Source organism: Antennarius striatus, chromosome 12 (genome assembly GCF_040054535.1).
Source record: "Antennarius striatus isolate MH-2024 chromosome 12, ASM4005453v1, whole genome shotgun sequence".
Taxonomy (NCBI): domain Eukaryota; kingdom Metazoa; phylum Chordata; class Actinopteri; order Lophiiformes; family Antennariidae; genus Antennarius; species Antennarius striatus.
In genome coordinates, this window is record NC_090787.1 from 4,682,501 (window position 1) to 4,710,499 (window position 27,999).

A 27,999-nucleotide genomic window follows, 5' to 3' on the forward strand; every position below is an offset into this window, starting at 1 on the left:
GACTCTGATTCTGTTGACTGTTTCCTTCAGGATCCAGATCCGATCTGGGATCTGCTGGATGCTTTTCTAGGTTCACCATGAGGCCAACCATCCAATCATTCGTCGTCTGCTGTCTCTTCCCACCCCACCTGTCCGCCCTGCCTCTTCTCATTACCCCGTCCTCACATCCAATCGTCCGCCACCCTGCTAGCGATTAGCGCTGCATCCCGGGCTCATCGTGTGCGGGGGGGGCGCCGCGAGACACCTCATCATCAGTCAATCATACGGATCATCGCCGATGATCCGGCTCAAGCGCAAAGGAAAGAAAGCCGGCTATTGTTTTTTGGACCCGCTTCGCCGTTTCCCATCTCCGCCACAATGGACCCAACCTGCCGTCGACACGTCCCCCTCCCTGAGCCGAAGCGGCTAATTCCTCCATTTATATTTATGTATGCAAAACCGCTTCCCCTCTGCCATTAAAACAATGCAAATGAAATTGATTTGCTTTGTTAATTTGTCTTTTTCTATATCCCCCCCCCCCCCCCCCAAAAAAAACTTTAGATAGATGTCAATCTGAACCTTTGTTCCAGAGTCACGCGCCGGCGAACGGCAGGAAATGACAAAACCATCGCGAACCGATAAGACCGACAAAAGAGTCTCAGCATCGGGAGCGACGGAATCACCGCTGGGCTGCGACAAAACGCAGATAAGGTGGATCCAACGGCGAGACTATCAGGGATGAAAATGATGAAACGCGGATGTGACAGACCGACACGGAAATCAGGAACGGAGGACTCTTTTTTTAAAACGAGTAAAACCTGATTTGAAACGTAGAATTTAATCCTCATCATGCCAAAATCAGATGATGCTCAACTCGTCGTCAAAGCAACGACGAAGAAAACATCACAGGTTCTTGTCGCTTAGCTCGTATGAGCTAACCGCTTACGATTTGAGACTAAAGTGAAGAAGTCCTTTAAATCTTTTCAAACCAGTTCCAGATCTGTCAGAAGGTCGACCTGCACTGTTTTGGCTTTAAAATTTACATTTTATTTACTTATTATATTACTATTAACAAGGAGGCCTTTTGGTCATGTTAGCCAAGCTAGCGCTTAGCTCTCACGCAGGTTTTTAAAGACTTAACAGGATCATTTGTGCAAAAAAAAAGACGATTCTACCAGGATGATGCAAGTTCGATATTTTTGTTTGTGTTTTGGAGAAGGTGAATGGATCCGCTGATTGTTTTTTTATTGCACATTAACAGCCATTTGCAAACTGTTTCCTGTTGGGAATTGATCGCTTGTAATTGATCGTTGGGTCAGTTTTGCTCCAGATAAAACCGGCTGGTCCTGTAGTTTCAACACTGATCCAATGAGGTTTAAGAATTGGGAATAAACGGGAATATAAGAAGGAATTATCTTCGTCGGATTAGAAGAAGAAGAGTCTAATGGTGAAGGAGGTGATCTGACGGACGAGGAGGTATTCCAGTCGCTTTATGCTGCAATCCAATCCCCCCCCTCCAGAACCGCAATGCAGCGGCGGCGGATTTAGCTTAGCGAGTCTTTAAATAGTGCTATCACACACATGGGCCGCTATAACATTTCAGATGTTCCTCGGCTCGCTCCTGTGTCTCGACGGTTCCATGAAGGCATCACGACGTTCACGACGGTTTGGTTTCCAGCTCGTAGACTAAACAACGTGGAAAACACACTTTCAGCTCCCTGGATTCATTAAACGTGAACAGACTGGATGTCACCTGATCCCGCTGGCCCAAAAGCTGCTGACATGTTATTGGACGGGGTGCACCGCGTGTCAAAAACATATTAAAAATGTGTTTTCTTAGTAAGTCAGTCCTGAATAACAGCTTAAGAGTTTTACTGAAAGAACATGGAGATGTCAATTTTTCGGGTTTTGAGATGCTGAAATATGCAGGAGTCCAGCCTCCCTCCCATCGCCGCGGCAACAGCAGAGCTAGGTAAACTTCAAACGGAGCTCTGGCTCCTCAGGGGTCCATCAAGGTGGGGCCGATGCGGTCTTAATGATGCTGATGTGATTGGCAGCAACTAGATATTGGTTCAAGGCGGTTCCTATGACGACGGGATGACTGACGGCTCCCGGGGTCGTCCTGGACAGAAGGATAAAGCGATTTCTTCACCAGAGCGGCGCTTGATTTGTTGTCAGGGAGCATGATTGACGGGGGGGGGTGGTTGGTCTCAGCGTCACAACCCATCAGATCCACAGTTCAATCCTCACTGGGGGGTTGGAGGACATTGGTTAAATAATAGTTTTGGTATTAAACACATTAAGGCTTAAAATGTGTGAAGCATTCTTAAGGGGGGCGTGGTCGTCACACGCCACCCAATCAGATTGATTCACGACCAGCTGATTATCAGAGACAAACATTACAATCAAATCCAGGAATTCTGGGAGTGTCGAGTTTCGCTCTGACGTCTTAATAGTGATTAAATCCCGGGTTAGGCAACCGATGGCGATTTGGCGTTCCGACATGGAAACCTGGGATCATTCCGGGGGGGGGGTGATGAATGGGAATGGGATGGGAAGAGGTGCAGCCGACTGAGGAGGAATGCCGGTTGGATTAACGCGTCTCCTTTTGTTCCCCGCTAACACTGTTACCACAGACGCTAACACCTTCCATTCATCCACACAATGGATGGGGGGGTGGAGCCTGCTGTCAGTGCACCACCCCGAGCCCGGCGCCCGGCCTGGGAGGCCCTCCATTCACGGGAACATATTTTAGCGGTGTGTGTGTGTTCATGAGAGGCGGTGCCGCGCTGCATTAGCTAAAGGTGGAGGCTATATTTGCGTACCTGAGTAGAAAGTCAACAAGGTTGCCGCCCAGAAGTGATGAGTCAGCATTTTATATACAGTCCCACGCCTCCGACCGAAACTCCTGGTGAGGCGGCGGCGCTAAAAATAGAATCGATCGTCTCCAGACGGGATTAATCCCGATTCTTCAGGATTAAATCAACTTTATGAGTCCTGTCTGGAACGGCGTGCTGCCTAAATACTGATGAGTCATGCTAAGAGAAGCAGTAAACAAAAAGACATGGGGGGTCATGCTTCCTCCCCCCAACTCTCACTGTTTACAGTCCGAGTGTTTTCCAACGTGGTGGGTGGGCTTCAAGCTCTAGTCGCTATTTATGGTAATTAGGACTGTAATGAGGGGTGAGGACAGGCGCCACCCCCCCCCCCAGAAACCACACCCCTACCCTACCCCAACCCCCCCCATCCCACCCACACCCCTCAACCTCAAAGTCAGCTATATTGTCAAGTGTACCATATATCCACGACATACAGCACAGATGAAATTGTAGTCCTCTCTGACCCACGATAAACAGGCAGTACAACAGGCAGTACAACACAGGTAGTACAACAGGCAGTACAACAGGCAGTACAACAGGCAGTACAACAGGCAGTACAACACAGGTAGTACAGCAGGCAGTACAACAGGCAGTACAACAGGCAGTACAACAGGCAGTACAACAGGCAGTACAAAATGCAGTACAACAGGTAGTACCTGGTTGGTTTTTAAGCAAACAGTCTTTGACGTGAACTAAAACCAATGAGGATGGAGCTCCATTGCCCAGTCCATGAACGCAACACCACCACCCCTCCCGCTACCCCCCATCCTGCTTATCGAATTGGACATCAATCACCATGGCAACAACTTGAGCCGGCTCTTAAAGTCCGTGCGGAGACATGAAAGACTATTCCTCGCCGGAATGAGGACTATCTCACCTGTAAGAGGAATCCAGACTCCGAGACGAGTCACAGCGGGAGTCTTTGCGTGGATTAGCATGTTTCATGCACACACGTGTTTACCACCTTCAAACATACAAAACCAGGATGGACTCGGCTGCACGCATGAACGAGTCATTAGCTAAATTCATCTGAACACTGATCCGGCGCTTCTCTTTCTGCGGATCAAACGGCGAGCTTCCCAGATAACGCTGGAATTTTTCCTTCATTTGTCAACAAGGAGCGCGTCGAACTATTTTTAAGTTGTTATTGAAGTATGCAAATGGAACTCCGCATCCATAATTGTTGTTTCCTTTTTTAAAACCTCCAAAATAAAATGCGTACACTAAGTCAACACGTGCAGGACGGCGGTCAAACCGCGTGGAAGCAGCCGCTGCCGTGCAACCGGTGTCGACGCAAGAACCTCCCAATGGAGGCGGCGGCGTTCTGCGGCTCCTGAACCACGCTAAACGGTAGAAACGTGGTGAGAGGTTAAGGGCCTAAAACCCGACGATAAACTCTTCATTCTCCTCCAAACGAAAAAACCCATTAAAGTCCCGCGACGCCTCGTCGCCTCTCAACGGCATGCCGCCGTCCGAGGCGCGAGAGCGTGGGCGCTCAAAAGAAACGTTAAATTGAAGAAACATCACAAAGTTTTCTCGCCGTGCGTGAGCGAGATGCCACCGCGGACGGCGGAGAGAGCGTGCGACGGGAGGCTTTCGGTTTGTTTTCTGTCTTTCTTGTTGTTTCCCGCTTCTCTTTTTTCATCTCAGCTTCATTTTTTCCCTGATAAACAGTCGAGAGCCGAGCTGCAGCGCCGGAAAGATATTTTCATTCCCAGCCTCGGCGTCATAAACGCAGGGCTGCAAAGACAATGTGGTTAGAAATGATAAATATATAGCCAGTGTTTTTTAATATCTTTAATGCTCAGCGAGGACGAGGCAGAGAATGATGAGATAATAATGAAAAGATGAAAAAACTGAGCTACATTAGAAAATGTTCAAGAGGTTTTAACCACGGCTCCTCTCCTGGAATGACTAACAAGGCTTCGCCATTATGAGTCACGAGGGTCACACGAGGCGTTCAGGACCGCAACCCCCACAGCGGAATGAAGGTGTTGAGGAACTCGTGTGAGGCTGATGGGAGTCTTAAAAATTTTGGATAATGTACTTTTTGGCCGTCTCCCTGGGAGTTAAATGAAAACGTTTGTAATCATCCCAGCTGTGCAGCAGCTATGAAGCATTAGCAAGCGGGTGGTCATGTTAGTTTAGCATGCAAAGAACTGAAATATAAACCATACCTCTGATGTAGTTGTCCAAAATTTGAAGAAATGGAAAAACTGATTCAAGATTTGATTGTCAGAACTCCTCAGGTCAGGATTCTGGGTTCTGCGATAGACAAAAGACATCAATTTGACAAGTCAGACATCATGGCACCTTATAACACAAATGTCCTTTTCTTTCTTTTGTATCTGCAGTGCTTTCTGTATTTGCGTTCATTCTTACCTTTACTTACAGTTCCGGGTTCTGGAGGATCTTGAGACCAGGATGTGTCTACAAAACTTCCAAAGAGACAAAATTCCCAGGTAGGAGTTCGGGATCAGGGAAGGCACTTCACCTCTTTGCAGACGATTTTATTGTGTTTCAACACGTCCACGACCGTCAACACGGACTGGAACGGTTCCAATCACGAAACCGACGAGTGTTCCCTCGGGACTGAGGTGAGTCTTTTTCCAAAATCTCTTGAGTTTGAGTTTTCATGTGTGACGGGAATACAAAGTTGGATGGGTGTTAAGTGCATTGTGGGCACCGCAGACGAGACCAGACGGAGGCAAAGCTCCGAATTTACTGGGGGATCTACGTTCCGACTCTCATCTGTGATCCTGAGCTCTGGATAATTACCTAGGAATGGCACCAGAGATGGACACAGAAAGCACAACTTCCTCTGTGCTCTAGCTAAACTAACTGTAGCTGCATATTTATTCTGTAGGCAGACTTTGGTGTCAATCTTCTCGTCCGATGGTTGTATTTCTTCTAGGATCTTCAGCCCAGGGTCTTCTTGAACAAATTAGTTAGTATGACGTTCAGAGATGTCAAACAGATGTGGAGGTTTCGGATTCTGTTTGTCTAGCTGATCACGCTGACTGCTTTACACAACTTGTACATATCAGAGGAGGTATTGTGTGCGATTTCATTGCGCTATCAGATGTTTCTGTTATTTTCTTGGCTGCTCCTGGCTGTGCTTTGATGGCGCAATTTATTCAGCCATGAAATGACGAGGATTACTTCATCCTAATTGATCCAATACTTACAGTTGCATTAGCAGGAAGGAGGAGAGTGACATTGCCTGAGAGCCAAGTTAAAAACCCATGAAAATCATGAAACCCCCCCAGAGTGATTCTTTGTACTAATTTTTATTATCGAATTTAGTGACTTCATCTTCTTCAGAAAGCAAATACAGACTCGTCGACCTATTGTTGATGCTAAAATGAAGCCAAGACTACCCTAATCTACACTTGGCCATGAATGCTGGCTGTAGCTGGATGCCTGGCCATCACAACTATAGTTTTGCCCATTGCTCGATATCCTCATTGGCTGAACAGGCAGCTACGATGGTGATCAATTTGCTAGAAGAGCTGACTTGATGTCTGGTTCACTGGCGCTAGCTGGCGATGTCTGGCCTGGTACGCCTCTGCCTGGCTAGAACTCCTACAGACTTGCTGGACTAATGGCCAGTTTCCCGTGTATGTGTTGGCCGGAAATATCACAAGACGGACTCGCCGGCTCGGTGACAAGTTGGCCCGGCATCGGTTCAGACAGTGACCGTCATCCCACTCGTAGGAAACCAGATCCTGGAAATCACTGGCTTCGTGTTACACCAACAAAGATCGGTCCATGGTAGACACGACGGACAAGCCTTCACCTCGCTTCGTCATCAAGACACCGTGAATCCCCCGTGTTTTACAAATTAACAACAGTGAAAGCTGACCCTGATTTCAGTTCGGACTTTCCATGTTTTCCAGGTCAATTCAATTAATTCATCGCAGGGAGGACCGCCAAGCCTGTGAAAACATCACGTTGTCATGGTGATGTCATCACTGTTATCTTTACAGACAAGCTAACGACCTACAGGGGTCTGAGACTGAAAGGCGACCCCTTCGTTTGTCAATGTTAGCGTTCTTTCTTCTGCAATAACAGACAAATCGTCAACATTTTGAATTCCTACGAGACCCTACCCTTAACCAAACCCGGCCGCCTTCAGAGAGGAGGACACACCTTTATTATCAAATAATAACTATCAAACCCAGACCACGTCTAAAACAAGGGTAAAGGTCAGATCCATGGTGTATGCTGGGTTTTGTGTGCTAACAGAGAACGTTTCCTTTCGGCCAACGTTGACTTTCCATCCCTTTGTGTTTTGTCTCATACTTTGTGCTGTACTGTCTGTTCTACTGCCTGTGTTCTACTGCCTGTGTTCTACTGCCTATGTTCTACTGCCTATGTTGTACTGCCTGTGTTGTACTGCCTGTGTTGTACTACCTGTTGTACTTCATGTTGTTCTGCCTGTGATGTACTGCCTGTTCTGTACTGCCTGTTGTACTGCCTGTTTACCGTCGGTCAGAGAGGACTGCAATTCCATCTGTGAATTCCATCTGTGAATATATGATACACTAGACAATAAAGCTGACTTGGCCTTGACTTTTCTTTTATAGATGCCCCACGTGTTCCAGTGCGTAATGGAGCTGCTCAACAAAAGTGCAGATTCCTCGACGCTTCGGTTTGCACAAACGCGTGCAGTTCTTTGAAAGACGGTAAGCTAACAGGAAACACCTGAACCAGATCACCTGGATCACCTATGAACAACGGCGTTGAGCGTAACATGTGACAGGGGTCAAGCGTGTTGTAAAACGTGTTTTTTTTTTGTCTCGGAAAAGAAAAAATCTGCATAGTTAGTCTCTTATTTTAGTATTTAATGTCAATAAAGGTCCAGATAGCGAAGATATGAACACACATGAGCGATGAGAGAGACACCAAATTGGGCCTGAAGGGTGATTTGTCTGGGCTCTGTCTGCAGGAACGATCCAATAGCGAGAGAAATAACATCTAACGCCAGTAAATGAAAGTCATATCAGCTCCTCAGCTGTCAAGCTGTGGGAAACAGTAAAACATTATTTATTCATGCGATGCGAAGCGGCAGAACAAAGCCACGCGGGAAGACGGCGCATCCATAGGAAAAACATTTTATTGAAAACCATTTTCAGTTTGTAACAGACTGGTGGAATGTGTGTCATTTATCCTCACTTTGAACTTGTTTTAAATTTCTCAAACCGTTCTTTCACAGCCTGGCCATCTCATACTGCGAGGGAGGGGGCAGAGGGTGACAGACACCCGCTAACATGACATGACTAAAGAAAACCAGGGGTGTACAAACAAACGAGGCAAAGATAATACTGTGTTACTTACAAACTGGACTGAAATTAATTCATGAACAGAACCAAAAAAGGAAAAAAAAGAACTAATTCAATAAATATTTATGGTACACACTTATGGCACAAATATGCAGCAGTCGGTTTGGCAACTTTTCTCTCATTTTTTTTTTAAACCAAATTACCATGGAAACAGTGCAAAAGGGAAGGGAGTGGGGAGGACACGGGCTTTCCATCGAGCGCTAGCTAAAATACATAGCAAAAAATTCAAATTTTATACAAAACATCTTACTTTAAGAGTTTATAAAAAAGTTTTTATTGGGATCTGGTCAATATTTACATAAGCTATTTACCAAAAAAGTAGTATGCTCTGTTTTACTGAAGTGTATTCCTTTTTTTCTGTACTTTTCTTCCCGTTTACTTTCCTAAAAAGGTGAATAAGGCTACTGTAACAACCCAGGATCCATATACAATACAAACATTAATGTATTTACAGTTTCTTACCTACAGAAGTACGGTGCAAAATTACTGAGTCAAGTGACCAAGGGCTGACCATACGAGCAAGGCATTTTACAGAAGCCTGAGGTGCTTCTCCTAGCTCCAGCGCTAACAGCTAACCGGCTAAGAGAAGGACGCCAGATTCAAAGAAACTAATAAGATTGTCATATTCTGCCGCAGACAACAAAACAGCCATTTCTTTGCTTAGTGTGTGTGTAATTTTTTTCTCTTTTCTCAAATACCTGTTCAGGTGTGACACATACGCGTTTGTTTTTCACAGTTTACCTTTTTTGTACTACGGCACACAGTCGAACGAAAAGAGGTCAAAGTAAAACTACAAATAATGCAGGAACTCAAACGAACAGCAGGCTTGTGTGATGTTCTTTGCTAGTTGTGTGTTGTTACATCTTTCAGTGGTTAAGAACACTTTCAATGTGTGTGTGTGTGTGTGTGTGTGTGTGTGTGTGTGTGTGTGTGTGTGTGTGTGTGTGTGTGTGTGTGTGTGTGTGTGTTGTGTGTGTGTGTTTTCTCTCACGATTGGTTTAAAAAAATAAATAAGAATTGCATATTTGCAGATTTTGTGGCCTCTTAGAGGCACAAACCTCAGATCATACAAGGCTTGGCTTTTTCGTGAAAATTTCATGTTGCTATGACGACGGTGACGATGGGGTTTGATATATCGATGGATGTGACGTCGCTCGTACACACGCGCACGCACACACACACACACACATACACACATGCATGGAGGACATGGAGGGTGTGTTTGAGGACAGTCAGGTCGGGTGTTCGTGGGGACCTTCCTTTGGGAGATGCTACACTGAGTGTGGGAGACGCAGCTACGCCAATGGGAGCTATTTGGAGTCAGATAACGCCCCTCCCCTCGAGATCGGGAGCCCAGGCCCCTCCCCCCCGGGCCTCAGCGGGTTGAGAGATATCAAATAATCACAAACCTAGATTGCATAATGTGCACGTATACCATAATATATTAACATTACGTCTTCATCTCCACGCCGCCGGACAACGCCTGTGCTCTACTCGTCTATCATAAATAAATTCTGCTTTTCATTTTATTTTATTTTATTTTTTTAATCTTTGTCATGTCCTGATTTTTAAATGTACATCTAAAAAAAGGTAAATGTAAAATATGGAAATGCTAATGGAGGTTGGGAAACAGTGACGATGTAAGAAGATGTCCCTGTGCTTTTTTTTTTTTTTCCTCTTTTTTTTAAAAACAAAGAATAGGAGAGCGCCGCCCACGCTGATGTTTGGGCTTTTAGGGCACCCTTCATCATCATCATCATCATCATCATCATCAGACCCCTGCGGGTAAACGTTACAGTACCTAGAGCTGTTTCAGCCAGCTACGCTAACCTCAACTAGGTCTCGGGCCTCTCAACCTGATGCGAAAGAAACGGCAGTAAGGCGGTTTTCTTATTGCCCGGAACGCCGGTCCAGGTTCTGGATGGCGTTGAGGGCGGGCCCTCGTTACGAGATCTGATGGGACGCCGCTGCTCTCCCATCTTCATCCACAACCCTGCGAAGAGTGGAGGCGCCAAAAAGGGGTTAAAAGTGCTGCTCTATGTATATGAAAGTCCTCCACTCTTCCCAGGAGTCACCTGGGCACACCTGACAGCCCAAAAAGAGGGTGCAAAATCCCAACAACAAAAACTCCTCCTCTCTCCCCCTCTTTTCTGCTCCTCCCTCGCCACTGTTGGGTCTGAAATACCACCTGTCGCCGAAGGAAAACGTTTGAACCACATCGGGACGGTGAAAAACGAGATGAACCCTTCAAGTAACGTCTGAAAGAACACATCCGGGGGTGAGGAGGTGTGTGGGGTGAGGGTGAGGGTGAGGATGGCGGGGTGAATGGGGTGAGTCAATCGGGGGAAAGTTTCGACGGAGATTCGGATCTCCGTCAAGTCTCACCGGAACCACTCGGCCTCGGGAACGTCGAGCGGGTTCACGGTCGGGCCCGCCTTCTCCTGCCCCGTGTTCTCCTGCCCCGTGTTCTCCTGCCCCGTGTTCTCCTGCCCCCTCTCCTCTTCGCATTTGTTTTTTTAGTCTCTTTCTTTTTCCAAGCAGGAGTGTCTCTTATGGCAAAAAATCCTTCTCGGGAAACTTTTACATCCGTCTGTCCGTCCATCGAGTCGGAGGAAAAGTACAACCTTCAGATCCCACAACGGTGGCGCTCGAAACACAACGGCGCCGGCACGACTGCGGCGGGCACCTCCTCGCCCAACCAAACCAGAGCGACAAGGTATCAAGACAAAACAGTGACAAAAAATCTCAAAGGAGAGGAGGCGGAGTCAAAGTGAGGGGGACAGAGAGAGAGAGAGTGTTTGCGGGCGTGCCAGCGGCGCCGGGCGAAACCCAAACCCGCTCCTACGACGGTGGGGGAGTGTTCCAGTTCGCTCGCCGCTCCTCCTCAGACCTTGTAATAAATGTTGGCCGGGCTCTGCGGCGGCATCTCCTGAACGATGTAGACTGGGTGGCCGTAGTCGCCGCTGACCTTCTCGTAGTGCGGGCAGAAGACGCTGTCAGCAGTCCTGAGCGGGATGATGATGTCGCTGGGCTCCGAGCCGTTATTGTTCCCACCCCCGCCGCTCCGTTTGGGCGTGGCCAAGGTGCTGAGGGACAGCGTGGCGGCGTGCTGCGGTGAGTGCTTGCGGTGCCGCCGCCGGTACTTGAGCAGCAGCAGGATGAGCATGATGATGATGATGATGAAGATGACGCTGCCCGAGGCGATGCCGACGAAGATGGCCACCTCGGAGCCGATGACGTTGGACGACTTGCCGCCGTTGTCGTTTTCGTTGCTCTCCCGCGGTGACACACCTGGAGGAGGGAGGGAAGAAGAGCTGAATACTCAGGTTGAAGACTTCCAATCAGGACTTGTTATCATAACCTAAGGGGGCGGAGCCAGCATCTGGCGAGGCGTCAGATTACGATCTGGTTCCAGGAGTCGCAATCCTGGACGTTTGTTTAAATTTAAGTTTCAAAAAACACGTAGGAGGACAGGAACACGGAGAGACGCTGACGCCAGCAGAAGACGACGCTAACACGGATGCGAGCAGAAACCATAACGGCGAGGTCACGCCCCTCGCAGATCCAGGAAGTAACGCGACGGCTTGTTTTTCCTACTCCGGCACTTCCTGTTTCGCCCCCCCCCCCAAACTCAGAGGAAATTGCCCGTCCAAGATTTTAAACTGCAATATAATAGTAGAGATAAGCGTCTGCACGCCGCCGCGTCTGGCTGGGCTGTGATTGGCTCCAGAAACAAGTGCGCGTCTGTAGTGAACAAAGATGGCAGACAGCGATCGGATCATTTTCTTGAAAATGTCACTTAAGCGGCGGTGGAGGTTTGGAACGCGGCCAGCGCCGAGATACCTTATAAGTCCTTGAGAGGCCGGAGATGCCTATCAGTTTTATGGGCAACATTCAATTACCGGCTGATGAATCGCTGACCTTTCTTTCCTTCACTTTCACACACACACACACACACACACACACACATTGTGATGATTCTCGCAGATGCACACTTAATTAGCGCTATCTCGCTCTTAGTTGGGACGAACAATCCTCCGCCCCGGTGCCGAGTCGTGCCAATAAATCCTGCGCTCCTCGAACGCCTCGTCTCGGCTTCACTCACCTGGTTTCTCCAGGACGTCGTTGGGGTTGTAGGAGTCCTTCCCGTCTGAGTGTTTGGGGGAGAAGGGAACTCTGGTGGGGTTGTCTTTGGGTGAAATAGGGTCGGAGGGATCTGGAAAAAAAAAGAACACAGACAGGAAAAGATATTAAAAGTTTAATAAACTGACAAATGGCGACGACGTTAAAGCAGAAATGTGGCTGAAGTCGACCGAGAAGAGCGCCTCAAACGTCTTCCTGGCTGCGTTTTCTGATCCGACTCCAAACGGCGACGCTTTTTGCTCACAGTTTGAACAGAAACCGCAACTAATAGTGCATTTTATTTAATAAATCAGCCACTCGTAAGCAGCTCTTCTGGACTGTGCAGCTGATTTTCGGTGCTGTTAGACGGCAGAACGGCTTCGATCCCCTCCCTGACCTTCAGCGGCGCTCAAAAGCGTCGAATCGGCGCCGCTTTACGTCTGGATGGGCGCGTTTTTAAACGTCACCACCGGTTGGTGAACGCCTCCCGCTCCACACAACAGATGCTTCCGTGTGCATGCGAGCGTGCACCACCACCGGGGGGGTGGGGGCTGTTTCGGCACATTAGGACTTCCACTACATTACTCCTCCTGCCCCCCCCTGGAGCCCCAGGTGTCATGGAGATGATGGAGATGACCATATTAGGGCATTTTCAGAACGTTGCACATTTTTAGCGGCCGTACGAGCGCAGCTCACGCCTGCAGGCCATCCCATAATACAATACTCACTTTGTCCCACTTTCATGATTATCTTCATGGACTTGGTCTTGCACACCCCCCCTTCCTGGTTGTCGATGCCGTCCATGGTGCCGTTGGATGTAGCTGCAGAAACAGAGGAAGGAAGGGATGGGGGGGGTTAGAATTAGCCGTCACCGCTAGCAACCACGTTGGAGAAATTGCATTTAAGACTATCTGAGAAAAACATCCCATTCCCAAAGACAACAGAGGCAAGAAAAGCCCCCCCCCCAGGACAGATATGAGTCATAGCCCGTTAATGAAATCACAATTCGCCTGTTCGTCACCGCGCTCGCCGCGCGCCGCCACAATATTCCACATCCCCAAAGTCAATTATCTTGAGTAATTGTGACGGTAATATCTCTAACAGCGCTGATGGGTCTAATGAAGGAGGCCGTTAAGGGAGGGGGGCAGGGAGGAGACGGGGGGGGGGGGCAAACAACAATGACAGCGGCTATCTTTGGCGAGCGGCGGGAAACTGGTGACAGCTTATCGAGCGTTAGCGCTAACGACGCTCCTGAGAGCGCTAGCCGGTTATTAAAGAGTGCAGTTTTGGGGTTTTAAAAGCTAGGCTATATGCTAGCGGATCAACGGGGGTGGGGGGCGGGTCGGATGGGGGTGGGGGGGTGTTGGCGTCCGAGACGGATGCTGGATGAAGTCACAGTCGGATGCTTTCGTCTGCGCTGCCCCCAGTGGCAGTTGGGCGGAGCTGCAGCAGGACGATGGAGGTGGGGGGGAGCGGAGCGGGGTGGGGGGGTTGTGGTCTATCAGGTCAGTAACACACAGACTAACGAGCTGCTGGGGCTTAGCGGCTTGGCTTCCCGCCAGAGCGCAGTGGGCCGCATTCACCACCGCTCGCCGCCCCTCCCCTCTGCTTCCTCCTCCTCCTCCTCCTCTTCCTCCATCACCCCCCCCCCCTCCATGCTACCTTCTTGGCTAAACCCCTTTAACCCCTTCCTCCTTGTCGCCTCCGAATGCCCCGCCCACTCCCGCCGCCACTGAAGATGAAGAGGAGGAGCTCGGACGATCACGTTCCTTTTCCTCCTCCTCCTCTTCCTCTTCTTCTTCCTCTTCTTCCTCTTCCTCCTCCTCTTCCTCCTCCTCTTCCTCCTCCCTCCCGCCCACCAAACATTTTGATCCTTCTCTCTTTGCTTCTAGACGGTGATGGGAGTGGACACAAAGAGCATGTTAACAAGGACTCGCCTCCCCCCTCCCACCCGCCTTTGCCCCCCCCCCCCCCCCGACCACCCCCCCACTCCCCTCACCCCACCCCCCACCCCCCCAGCTGACCTATGGCTTCCAAGTGGAGACGGAAAAGCACATTACAGACAAAGCTCCTTAAAGGCTTGTGCTCCTGTGAGTTTGTGATCAAATCTGTTTTTGTAGATTTCGGTTTTTGAAATTTTAAATTTAAAAAAAAATTTTTTTTTTAATTTCTTTTTTTCAAACAAATATTTGGTCGTTTTGTTTTGTTTTGTTGTTGTTTTTTTGCCGATGTGGTGTTTCCTGGGAATCCGAGGACTTCAAACGCGAGGTCAGGCCTGACACCTCCTCTTCATCAAACCTCCACAAACAGATCCGTTACTAAACTTTATTCCACATTTAAAGGGAATAAAACTGATTTAAATTAATTTAATTTAATTTAATTTCCACCCCCCGCCCCCCCTTCCCCTTTAAAGCCGACCGCTCTCGCTGCCAGGCGATAGTCCTGACCGGGATTTCAACAGAGTGCTGTTGTTGAATGGCTGGAGGCCGGCTGAATGACTCGGCCCCCGCCAGACGGGGCCGGGCTGGACGGCTAGCTGGCTACAGCTAACGGCTAATCCATAATGCTCATTGAGGGGGGGGGGTAGCTGGACAGAACCTGGTTCACACAGATGGATTTAGTCGCCGGCGCCGGAACAATGAGTGAAAAACAAGACAGAAAAAGAAGAGCTACTCCTCTAATTCTTCCCTCGCCGCCTCCCCCCCCTTCTCCCTCCCTGCCCCCCCCCCGTCCAGAGTCTATTTTCTGGCAGCTTTGTGTGGTTTCAGGCTGCAAACGACCGGTTCTGTGCACACACAGATGCAAAAACAGCTTCAGCGACGGGGGGGGGGGGACAGGCCATCAGGAGGAATCCGTCACTGGCTGTGACAGATCGCCACTAGAGACCAGTCTCACACACACACACACACACACACACACACACACACACACACACACACACACACACACACACACACACACACACACACACACACACAGGTAGAAGTGTGTCAAACTCGCTTCCAGCCTCTCCACCTGTGAAATTAGCGCTAGCATACGGCGAGCACGCCGCCGCGTTTGCAGGAAGTAGCCCCCACCCCCCACCCCCCACCCCGTTTAACTGGATTCCCCCTCCTTAACTTAATTTAACGTCCTTAACTTAATTTTCTCCTGTTTATCAAATCAAGAGAGTGGAAAATCGTCGTGTGCTTTAATGAGACAGTCGATTGTGAGCCGCAATCCAGATAAAGACTTGCGCTCTTATCTGCGTTTCCTGCTTCCTCAGCGGGAACGAAGCGGCGGCGGCGGCGGCCATACCTGCTCCCGAGTACGAGCTAACGGCTATCGGGGGAATGACGTTCGACGCGTTTGTGTTCGTTTTGATCTCACTCTCACATTTTAAACTCGCACCTGTCTGTGAGTCACCCTTGAGATGCTTACCTCGGTCACATGACTACCTTCTTAAAGGAGCCGCCCCAGACGCTAACACAGCAGACGTTACCGCGAAACTGAAACTCCCCAAGCTAGCCGAGCCAAAAAGAAACAACCGTTTGCGCGATGCTACGAGGACTTTGCTAATAAAGTTAATACAAACTGAATTAGATTATTTAGATTTAGATTATATTATTATGATATTATTATATTTAAGTATATATATATTTTTTTTAAATATATGTATATATATTATATATATATATATATATATATATATATATATACAGTATATATATATATATATATATTTTATTTTATTTTTTTTAAAGGATGTGAAAATAAAAATGATCTGACAGTAAAACCAGTCCGTGGAGCAAAACAGGTTGCGGAACACTGCGATAAAATGCTAGCGCATATTTCCTAAATTTCAATCTATGTATTCAGATTTAATTGCTGTATTAAAAAAAAAAAAATCAACCTTTATTTTAGAATGAAAGCCAAAGATAGATTCCACCAATTAGAACAGCACGAGGGCCACTCATGAATGCTGGAACGCATCAGAAGCGCGGCGGCGACGGAACGACAGGATGAAGAGTCCCAGGAAGAGGAGGAGAAACAAAGGGGCCGTCTAAACTCTGAACATAACGACCGTCCAACGGGCGCCGAGCGTGACGCCATCATTACAGCACCGGGGTCGCAGCTCGGTTAATGCCCGTCACCGCCGCCCACCTTAATCACCCGTGACGTGGGGCGCCTTGGCGTTTAGGGTGACCTTCGGAAGCGGGTCGGGTCAACGTGGGGTCAAAGACGCCACCGCCTAAAATATGAAAATCCACTCATTAAATCCAGAGGAATTCAAATGAGCAGTCGGTGACTTGATCTATGCTCACTTAATTGACGTCGGTTCATGGTTTGATGGCGACAGCGCCGATCTAAAGTGATCTACTTCCTGTTTCCTCCCGCCCTCTTTAGCTCATCTTTCTCCTCTTCAGCTCGCTTTCCTCTCCTCCCCCCCTCCCTCCCTCTTTAGCTCATGCGATCATCCAATCCAGTGGCTTCTCGGCTGCAGGCATCCTGCCGCAAACGATCACATCACACTCATCTGCTCTCAACCGGAGCAGGGTTGCATGCCGCGCACGTCTGCGCACGAGCACTCCGGCGTGGGCGCAACACGCTAAGAAACAGAAGAAACACGCTAACACGCATCGTCACGGCGGCAGAGGAAACCGATCTGACCGCCTGTCAGTCCGAACGCACGCACGAACCTGATGTCATGCTCGTTTGAATCTAAAGGGCCGGGGTTTGGCATCAAGGAGGAGGGGGGCGGAGTCAGGCGTCTAATCTAAGTCTAGCCGTGGTGGGATACACGACGCGGCGCGGCACTAATCCGATCGGATGAGATCCGTAGCGTTGATGCGGGGGCCCCGGCGCCACTGTGAGGAGAAAACGGAGGATTAGCCGCAAGTTAATTAATTACGAATCGAGCGCTCCCTCCCCAACCGCTGATGCAATCCCGGCGCTGGACTTTTAGCGCCGGCGGATGTTGGTGGAGACGCACAGATAGAAAAACAATATGGAGACGTGTTTATGCAGCGGCAATTAGCTTCCAAACGCAACCAGGAAGGTAGCATTAGCCACCGTGAGCTTGACTTCGCCCACCTCATCACATCCACCTCTTTTTTGGGGGTGGGCGGAGCTTGTTAGTGTTTCGCTCCTGGCGTTCACACTGGAGCTGAAAATGAAAAGCAACAGCACTTTGTTTGCGTCGTGGCGCCAAAACGCCGCCTCCGCCGCGGCGTAGACATGAACGCTGCACGACCGGGGGGCAACGCTAGCTAAAAAGAGGCAATTAACAGCAGAACCAGATACCCTCCAATGGAGGAACAGCTTCCTCTCTCCCCTCTTAAGGCTACGCATTAGCAATTTTTTGTAGCGGCGGCAGCGGCGAGGGGAGACGTTGGGAAAGGATTTTGCAAGAAGTGCAAAATTGGATTTTTTCAAACCCTTCTTTTCAGTTACAAATTGAACTTTCCCTCCGCGCGCTCTGTTCCAACTTGTCGACTGATGAAGAGGAGGGCTTCAAGGACGAGGAGGCAGGAAGAGGAAGGCTATTCTCAGCTAGCGAGAAACTCGCTGAGGGACGCCGCGATTGCGTCTCCGGGGTGACCCGTTTGCGCTTCCACGCCGCCGTTAATCGTGTTCTTCATTAACCTGAGCCTGACCCGTTGATCATTTGATCAACATCCGACAGCAGGAGCGCAGCGGCGAGCTACAGCTAACGCCGGCGCGTCAGCGGTGAACCGACGAGAGTAGGGAGAACCTGTCTTTGTAGTCCTTCAGCAAACATCCACTCAAACCGCATCTGATGGTACGGTCAGGTGTAGTGGGCGTGGTCGCTAACGCTAACTGTTTGGATTCATCTTCAAACCATCTTGCGTTCTTTGCAAAAACAGACGCCCTGACTGCAAACAAATAAAAATACCAGTTGGATGTAACCGACCAATCAAACACCCTGCAGCTGCGACACGTTAGCGACGCCGCGACTACCAGATCCGTTCAAGCTAACTTAAGCAGGAGCGGTTGAACATATTGTGAGCGGACTTGTTTCTGCGAAAAGATCGGAGCTCGGAGGAATATTTAAGTTGACGAGAGTCGACTGTGCGGAGCCGCCGTCACCCTGCAAATTCAGCAAAATTCCACTTCCTGTCCCACGGTGGACTGTTTGGACAAGAAGCGCCACTTCCTGCTCGTCCTTCCTCTGAGCCCCAGCCTCTCTTTCCCGCCGTCCACCGCCGTGACAGCTCACAGATGGTTGTGGCGGAGCTTCACAGATGGTCCCATCACCTCCCCGTCAGCGCCACACAGATGGTTCGGTCCACCTCCCGTGTTTCAAACCGGGGGGGCGTCATTAAATCCGAACAAAACTTCCTTCCAGGACGGCGTCGATTCATTGCCGGTGAGTTACAAAGGATGAAGATGAAGGAGGAGTGGTTTGATTACGATCGATAAGGCGGAGTAAGCATTTTGCGATGGATCTAAGACTCCTGGATCCAGCTGGGACGCGCTAGAATCCAGATTAGCACGACTCCGAAACAGACCAACCAGAAAATTTGATCCAAAACCCGAGAATTTGAAGCGAAACCGCAAAAGAGTCGTGCCCGAACGTGCATAAATGACATAAATAAATTCAAGAATCCGATTATCGGGTGCACATCTTTACGACCCCTGAACTTACAGACCACTAAGTACGAGCGAAGGCAACACCCCCAGCCTACGCCGGCTCGTCAAGGTATGTCCCCAACAGCTGGTTCTGAATTTTGAACAGCTGCTTTTCCCCCTCATAAATTATTCGACGCCTCATTTACCCTCCCCTCAGGTAAGGGAGGGGCGTGTACTTACAGATGATGTAGTAGTCCCGCCCCCTGAAGAACTCCAGCCCCCACAGGTTGGGGCTGAACTCCTGGAACTTCAGGGTGAACTTGACGTCCTGGTCGGGTTTGACGCAGTTGAGCAGCGGTGTGTCGGCCTTGGTGATGGTGCAGGTCTCCAGCTGCTCCCGGGGAACCATGTACACCTTGTAAAACTCCACGCCGTCCATCACGCCGCCGTCCACACGGGGGCAAACAATGTCCAACTTATCCCCGATCTGGGGGTACAAAACCACGCCTTGGCCAGGGATGAATCTGGAAAGACAGGGAAGAAGAACAAATGATGAGTCGTTCGTTACGCGTTCCAGTTTCGAGTGTTTGCCGCCAAGTCGCCACATCTCACAAAAAAAGAGGCGTCGGCTTAATAATTGATGCCGTAATAACCGATTGTGTCCATTAATTTTTGATGGCGGTGGATAATGGCGGCATGCGCGATGCAAAATGACCCCCGAATCCGCAGATGGAACCACCGAGTTTGTTCTCCAGCGATGAAAAGGAAGAGTAATTAGCCGGATAAACGAGGGGAAACAGAGGAACGTCGTCGGCATACAAAATAGAAAATTAAAAAACGATGAAAGCTCGGCGAGACGGCGTCATCAAAAATAAAGCCGGAATTTTAGCGCCACGACCCCCCAGCATTCCCGCGATCGCACATGTTCACAGCTGGAGGTCGAGTCGGAGGTGAAACCTCCCATTTATCTGCGAAACAATTTGGCCCCGCCCCCCCAGAAGCCATCTGAAACGTTAACTGCGGAGGCCCCAGAGGCGGTTTACGCCACGCTACGAACACTAGCGCACTAATGAACATCTAGCGGGACCATTTAGCTTTAACGTGCTGATCATTACGGCGCTAAGGGGGGGTGGGAAAGGGGGGGGGGTCCTCCAGGACTAGAATGAAAATGTCGACATAAATTGATTGAAGTAATCAATCTGAAGATATTCCAATGAAGGTTTTTTTTTTTATTTTCTACTATTTATTAATCGGCTGGTTATAAATGTTTTACCTTTAAATAATTGATTTGTTTATCCTGAAAAAATGACAAGAAACTATTAATCCAGCATCACTAATTTCCTTTTAATCGACAAATCAATTAAAGGTGTTATTTTGTACAGATTAGTGTGTGTGTGTGTGGGTTTTAAACCCACACACATATAGAGCGAGACGTGTGATGACATCACCGCCGTCTTTATTTCTTTATTCTTAAATACGTTTGTCTTTAAATGACGAACAACTGGAGTCTTCACCTCTCCCAGCCGCACCTGAACGCACCACGCACACACAATAAATCAAAGGTCGTTCCGTGTGGGCGTGTCCAGCAGCTCCAGGTGACCTCTGACCTCTGACTGGAACCCATGACTCTTTAGATTTTCTCGTTACCAAGGTGATGATACTGAAAGTCTACAAAGAAAGTCCTCACAGGGCGACGGGAGGATACCTTCGACCGGGTGGTGACGACGGCGATGGAGAGGCAGAGCTGATTCATAATTAACAAAAAGGACGCAGGAGAAAATTTGAGGCATAATCAGTTTTATATATAAATATATATATACATATACATATATATACAGTATATACGTATATATATGTGTATATATGTGTATGTATATATATATGTGTATATATATATATATATATATATATATATATATATATAAACAAACTAGCTTCCAGCTCTCAAGAAGAAGAAACCCTCCCTCCTCTTCCTCCTCTTCGTCCTCTCCCTCCTCTTCCTCGCTCTATCTCTCTCACACACACTCTCTTTGTCTCTCAAACCTACGGCTGCAGACACACACATTATTCCTCCTTCCCACTCCAGCAGCACGCATCATTTCCTGCTGGCCTGAGCGCGTGCATGCAGGGCGAGCAAGCACACACACACACACACACACACACACACACACACACACACACACACACACACACACACACACCCAATCACATGAGCTCACGCACTTGCACAACATCAAACTAGGCCGAGCGAAAGTTGTTTCTGCCCCCCAGGGGACGCACTCAGTGGTGGTACAGTGTGTCCGGTGATGGACACAGGCAGGGGGGGGCGGGGGGGGAGACAGGGGGGTGGGGGGTAGCGAAGGGGATGGGGGGGGGGGGAGACAGGGAATGTATGTCTATGCATTGCAGCACCATCTGGCATCATCTTAACTTGTGCATGTTTGCGTGTGTGTGTGTGTGTGTGTGTGTGTGTGTGTGTGTGTGTGTGTGTGTGTGTGTGTGTGTGTGTGTGTGTATTGAGGATGGGAGGATGAGAGGGGAGATGTAGAGCGCCGAAAGAGAGAGAGAGAGAGAGGTCCTCAGAAACGCCTTGAGGGGCTTCACTTATACACAAACACCATGGAAGTGTGTGTGTGTGTTTGTGTGTGTGTGTGTGTGTGTGTGTGTGTGTGTGTGTGTGTGCGTGTGTGTGTGTGTGCGCGCGTTCTAACATCCTTTCATGTGTGCAAGTGGGCGTGTGTGTTTATACAGAGGTTAAAGCATGCATGCATGTGCTTATATTAAATACATGTATGTACAGCATGTGAGCACGCTAGTGTGTGTGTGTGTGTGTGTGTGTGTGTGTGTGTGTGTGTGTGTGTGTGTGTGCGTGTGTGTGTGTGTGTGTGTTAGCCATCATCTATCCCCATGAGGTGAATCTTGAAGCATCCAGAAAACAAGTGAAGTCGGCTAGAATTCCTCCGTCGCTTGAAATCTAACGCTAACGCTAGTCGCGTGTCTGCGCATTCAATTAGACGGTAATGACTTAGCCTGCGTTAGCATAAAGGCTGAAGGCATTGGGAAACAGTTAAAGGGTTAAATATTCAGGTAAATGGGTTAGCATGAGAGCTAACGCCACAGGGACACCGAGTGTTCAAAGTTCAGAGACGTCGTTCTGATTAGCATGAAGGTTAAACACATGAGGAAACGGTTAGCGTGCTAAAGGTAATGGGCTAGGTTAGACCAAAAGACACGAGGAAACGGTTTGCTGTGTTAGCAGAGAGCATGAGTTAGCTGATAGCGTGGGGAAACAGTTAGCATGTTAGCTGAAGCGACAAGGGAGCAGCTAGCGGCCGCTAACAGGTTTTTACATGAATAGTAAGGAGTGTTAGCGCAGCATGATTGACAAAGCTAGCATGAGCTGTTTGGTCTTTGTGACGGGGAAAAAAAAAAGGAATTATGATGTCATAAGGTGACGACACACACACACACACACACACACTCACACACACACACACACACACACTAAACAGTAGATTGTATTTCGTTCCTTCGGTTCTTCTGTACTTTTAAAATCTTTAAGGATCATTTCTTCCGTCAGGCTTTTTTTCTTTTATTCTTTTATTCTGTTTTTTTTTTTTTTTTAAAGTAATAAAATATCAATAAATTCTGACAAAAAAAAGAATAAAAAACGTTGAAAAATGTTTTACACTTTCTGGATTATCTCTTTAGAAATAAGAGCCGAGAGGAAAAAGGAGACATGAAGACAGATTGACGCTCCGTCATCCCTCCCGCTCCAGGAACACCAGGTTTATTACACAGGTACCCCCCTGTTGCCCCCACCCCCACCACCCAGATACCCCAGCAGGAGGAGGACCGTGAAAGAAAGGAGGAATAAAAGGAGGACACGGCAGGAAGCTCATAAACTCATGATTGTAAATACATTTGACCCCCCCCCACTCACCCCCTTTGCCACACTTACCCCCCACTCCAAAATGCCCCCCCCCCCCAACAGAAGCGGCACCATAAACGGACGCAGCGCTGATCGATTAATTAAACTGATTGATCGCTTTGTCATCAGACATTAATGGACTCCTCACAGACGTTACAGAATATTCAAAGGTTTGCTTGGAAAAAATATAAATATGTAAAATATATAAAAATATATGTAAATAAAAATTAATCAAGTAAAATAACCATTGTAGTGAGGACGGATCAATACTTCCTGAGTTCATAAAGATAAATGTGACAAAAGACGAAAACTCAGCTGATTATTTCACATTTAAAATAAATCATGTTGATTTTTATTTATTTAAGGTTCACTTTTGTTTGTTTTTAATATTCTGTAGCAGAAACCTGTAAAAATATAAGTTTTTAATTAATTTGACGTAACTTTGTTGATCAGTGACGATTGATCTGCTGCTTTTTTTCTGATTTATAAATGAACACGTTGAAACTTTTTGCAGCCGATCGTTGAATAAATGATTTTTTTTTTTTAATCTTAATTAAAAAATTTTATTTTGAAATAACGAGAATCGTTGGGAGCAGATTTTTTACAGCGTGCTGTCGTGTCACGTTTGCCCTTCCTCGCAGCGAGGGCGACCGCAGAACGACCAATCAGAGGAGGTGACAGAAGGAGCGAGGGAGGCGTACAAAAACACTTCTCTTCTCCTTCATCCCTCTATCTGCCCCTCCTGTCCCCTCCTTCATCCCTCTATCTGCCCCTCCTGTCCCCTCCTTCATCCCTCTATCTGCCCCTCTTCCTCTCCTCAGCTCCTTCTTTTTTTTTACAACTGACACTATTTTCAAATCGAAACAGGAAACTGAACTGATTGGAATTCAGCCTGTGTCTCCATCCCGGTGGGGGACATCTGTTTTCTCCCGTCTCCCCCCTCACCTTTGGGTTTGCCGTCTTATTTAGGGGGTGAGTTTATGGGGAGTCGAGGGCCAAAAGGAGCCAAAGGAATAAAGGAGGCCTCGTCGTCCTGACAGGTTACGACCGCTGCATCTGTCGCCAGTAAAACCCTAGAAGAAGAAACCTAGATCCTCCTCTCCACATCTTCATCCACCTCCCCCCTCCCTCACCCATTGCCTCCCCCCCCCCACTCCACCACCAGACTTTCTATTTAAACACTGCCGTCTAATCCCTTCGTCCTGCTCCTGCGGCCCCGACGTGCCGAGGCGGCCGAGCGGATGCCGGTTGGACGAACGCAAGGATTTGTGGGACAAAAGAGGCCGAGACGGAATGGAGGTTAATCCGCCGTCGTCTCCCTCCGCCGTCCGAGCGGACGGAGGTGGTTTCCACCGGCGTCACCCTATCCCCGCCGTCCGGCCCAGTGTACCAGTCCTACAGGAGCCGAGCCAGCCGGGACGTAATTACCCTCTTTTGCCCCCGCAGAGGCATGGACCTCCCCCCCCCCTCCCGTTCTCCCACTTCTCCTCCACTTCCTGTTCCGTCGTTCCACCGCGATCAAAACACAGCGCCACGTCAGCCTCCGGGCCCTCGCCGCGTCCAAGATGGTGGCGTTGTAGCTTGTAGCTCCACTTGTAGCTCACCCCCCCCCCCCTCTCTCTCTCCCTCTCTACCCCCCCACCTCTCTCTCTCCCCCTGCAAGGGGTTTGGATGGAGGGATGTTTGGAGGGCATCTTTGCAGCACAAGGCCTCGTCAGTCATTCATGACGGACCTGCATCTCTATGCACACCCCCCTCCTCCTCCTCCTCCTCCTCCTCCTCTCTAACCCCCCTGCATTCACAAAAGGACCCACAGAGGTGCCCCCGCCGCTGCCCGGTCACAAAGGCCTGCATGTAATCTCTTAATGAACGGCGTTGGAGGAGCGGGAGCGTCCGCCGTGTAGAGCAGGCCTCGCTTTTGTTTCTCCCTCCCAACTACAAAATGGATTACCACAAGGAGGAGGTGTGTGTGTCGGTGGGGGGGCAGGGGCAGGGGCAGGGGGGGTCATTCTCTAGTTGTTGTTTTTTTTCTTCTGAGGTTCACATAGGAGGGCAGTAAAGTAGTTAAAGCGCAAACAATGAGGTTTAATCGACATCCGTGGGCCTGGGGAGGGTTTTTTTTTTTTGATAGATGCACACTTAGTATAGGGGGGGGTCTTTATTCTCTCCTCCAGCTTACACACACAAAGGCATCAGACTGGCCCACAGCCCTCACATTTCTAACATTCATCCTCATCTGAATTGTCCAAGAGCGAGGAGACGACCTCCCGGTGGAGGTACGGGGGGCCTGGGGGTGCCGGGGGGCTCTAGGGGGCTCGGGGTTGCCGGAGAGGAGGCACACGGGGCGAGGAAGGCCGCATTCAAACAACTTCAGGACGTCGTGTCGTCAGAAAGGAGATGTTCCACGACGGAGACCCCAGCAGGAGTCACCTGAGATGTTTCTGCTCCACCTGGAGGCCCCCACACCTCCTCCAGCCGCTGACCTCCTCACCCCCCAGACGGATCAGGCCGCACAAAAACAGGCTCTCCTTCCTCTGCTTGTTTTTTAATAACTCCTTCTAAAAAATAAAAAAAAAATCCACAGTGACGCACAGCTGCGTGGAAAAACACGCGTTTAGATCCAAAATAGAGGAGGTTCGATTTTCAGGAGCGCGCAAAACAACCGGGCGTTACTGGTTTCTAAAAGTAGAATTAAGAGTTTTATAATCTATCAATCTAATCAATAATTATCCACAGCGGTGATAATAATATTTGCTGCCGCGTAGATTTTCTCTGCGCGCTACTTTTGCGCATTTTTTGGATGTTGTTTTTGTCTCTTCGTTAAAAGCAAATGTTCACACACACACACACACACACACACACACACACACACACACACACACACACACCGGTGCCACAGTGGGTGAAATGTCCTACAAACCTCACACTTCTAAACGCGTCTCCGTCTCTAAATGTGGCGCATTTAGCGCGTCATTTGGCGCACAGCGTGGATCCTGCGGCAGCGGGACGCAGATGTCCGTGAGGCCGAGAGGCTGCGGCGCGCAAAGCCCAAGTCGCTCCAACGGAGGCCCGAATGCGCACAGTTTTCACACGCAGTTCCAGCCACGCAGCCACGGACACCTGTTTGCCCACCAGAGCGCCGCCATTGCGGGTTTTTCCACCGGGGAGAAGCAGAAAGAGGAGTTCTGCAGCCAAAAGCTGAATTATTGAGCGCGTTGGCCGTGACGAAGCGGCCACAAAGAGGGGCCCCCCCGCCGGGATGGGACTGGGGGTGTAGAGGGAGGGAAAAGACAACTTTTTATTCCCAGATAAAGGAGTTCACCCGCCGGGAGGGTGGAGGTGGCCTGGAGGCCCCCCGACTAGAAAAACACACCCGAGTGGGACATCCTGGGATCCACGTCTGGTGGGGCGCGCTGACGATCACACGCAGATACAGTATGAAAGGGGGGGCGGGGGGCGAGGTTAGATCATCGATCATGTTCCCTATAATCATATTTCAACTGACTGTTTGATGATCTACACACACACACACACACACACACACGCACACACGCACACACACACGGCGGAGGCCCACGGGAGCGTCCCGGCGGCTCCACTGAGCCCCGGGGATTCTCTCCTGCCTTTAAAATCATTCTTTATCACGGAAAACAAAAAATATAAAACAAGTTAATCCCTTGAAAAAAACACCGCGGGATTAAAGTGTCCGGATCAGTTCGGATTGAGCTCCCTGCAGCTCAATCCGAACTGATCCGGACCTGTTAGAGGAGGAACGACGCCTAGTCCGGGTTCCGACCAGGCCGGTAAATTCAGAATAAATTCCACCCACGTCCCAGAACCCACGGAGACGACATGCGTGACTGGACCCCCCACCACCACCCCCACGACAGCCTGGAAACGGGCGGACGGGGTGAGTGTCTGGAGCCGCCGGCCGGAGCTCAGCGGCCCTCAACCTCCGCTCCCTGCGCGTAAATACCCCCGCAACGAAGGAGAGACGCAAACACTAAACCTATCAGTCCAGTAATGAAGCTAAACGCGGGTTGTGATCCTGACAGGTGTTTAAAGGATTGTTTTTTTATCCCTGCGCGCTTTTCTGATGAGAAATAACTCAAATATCGGAGTGAGTTCCACGGAGACGAGCGGATATTTATTCAGGGAAAGTAATTACAGCTGGTCGTAAAAATAAAATATAAACCGCACCTTCATGGAGCTATTTAATCCGACTTCCACTCAAATGTTAAACTGCTTTAATTTCACGCAAATCAGTGCGGACCCGCCGATGAAATCCTCCTTTTTTTTTATTTCGGTGGAATCTCCGCGCAGAGGAGCGAGCGGCGCTCCGGGGATCGGTGCGTCTCCCGGGCTGCACTTACTTGGTATTTGTTGTGTTCCAGTAGATGGACTCCAGGATGAGCGCCCGGCACAAGTCCACCTTAAAGGCGATGAACAGAACTCCAAAATAATATCTCCACATCGAGTCCCCCATGGTGAGCCTGCGCGCCTCCGCCTGGATGCACAATCCTTCTAAATAAATGACCAAATATGTCCACAAAAGCGAATCAAGCGCTCCAGAAGAGAAGGGGGGGGGCTCTTCACCTTATATCCCGATCCAGAGTGGGGTGGGTGGGGGTCCGCGAACCCAGATCAGACGGGCCGGAGCATCTCCAGATGAGAGAATCGCTCCAAAAGGCGCACAGCAGTAGTTTAGCAGCAGCGCGTTAATATTCTCCCCCCGCTCAGAGCGCACGCCTCAGCCCGCTGGAATACATCCCTCAGAAAACACGCAAATGTAAATCCCCCTGCGTTATAGTCCAAGCAGCGCACACCAACAATCCAAGGACGGCGGTGACCGGTGGTGGAATGGGTCCCCCGTTCAGCTGGGGGGGGTGGAGGTGGAGGTGACAGCAGCAGCAGGATGAGAAGGGCGAAACAATGAAGTCGGATGATCAAAAATAAGAAGATGAGCAAAGATGAGGATGAGACAAATCAAACGAGCTGGGATGGAAGTTCTCATACTAGAGGTTTCCCCCCCCTAGAAGAAAAAAAAAAAAAACACCCGCGCCGCCTCCAGCAGATCCGTCCGTCCCGAACGCCCGCGTTACAGCGAGGGAAGCGGGGTGGTGATGCCACGGCTCTGCTCCGAAACCTGCGTGGAAAGTAACTGAAGGGA

General features: G+C 49.3%; 1 protein-coding gene and 1 long non-coding RNA gene across 2 annotated transcripts in view; one reads left to right on the forward strand and one right to left on the reverse strand.

Annotated features, from left to right (window-relative positions):
* LOC137604583 (uncharacterized) overlaps positions 1-429 on the forward strand; it is a 2,874-nt gene extending 2,445 nt beyond the window's left edge. Inside the window, exon 3 of the long non-coding RNA XR_011037640.1 lies at positions 31-429. This is a non-coding gene — a long non-coding RNA (uncharacterized lncRNA). The remainder of the gene's footprint in view (positions 1-30) is intronic.
* Positions 430-7,734: 7,305 nt separating this feature from the next.
* Positions 7,735-27,974, reverse strand: efnb2a (ephrin-B2a). The gene is made up of 5 exons (XM_068329504.1): positions 27,203-27,974; positions 19,139-19,422; positions 13,054-13,146; positions 12,309-12,419; positions 7,735-11,494 (listed from the first exon to the last, which is right to left on the reverse strand). The coding sequence occupies exons 1-5, from the start codon at positions 27,313-27,315 to the stop codon at positions 11,088-11,090; spliced, it is 1,008 nt and encodes a 335-aa protein (XP_068185605.1). The 5' UTR covers positions 27,316-27,974; the 3' UTR covers positions 7,735-11,087.
* Positions 27,975-27,999: the final 25 nt, after the last annotated feature.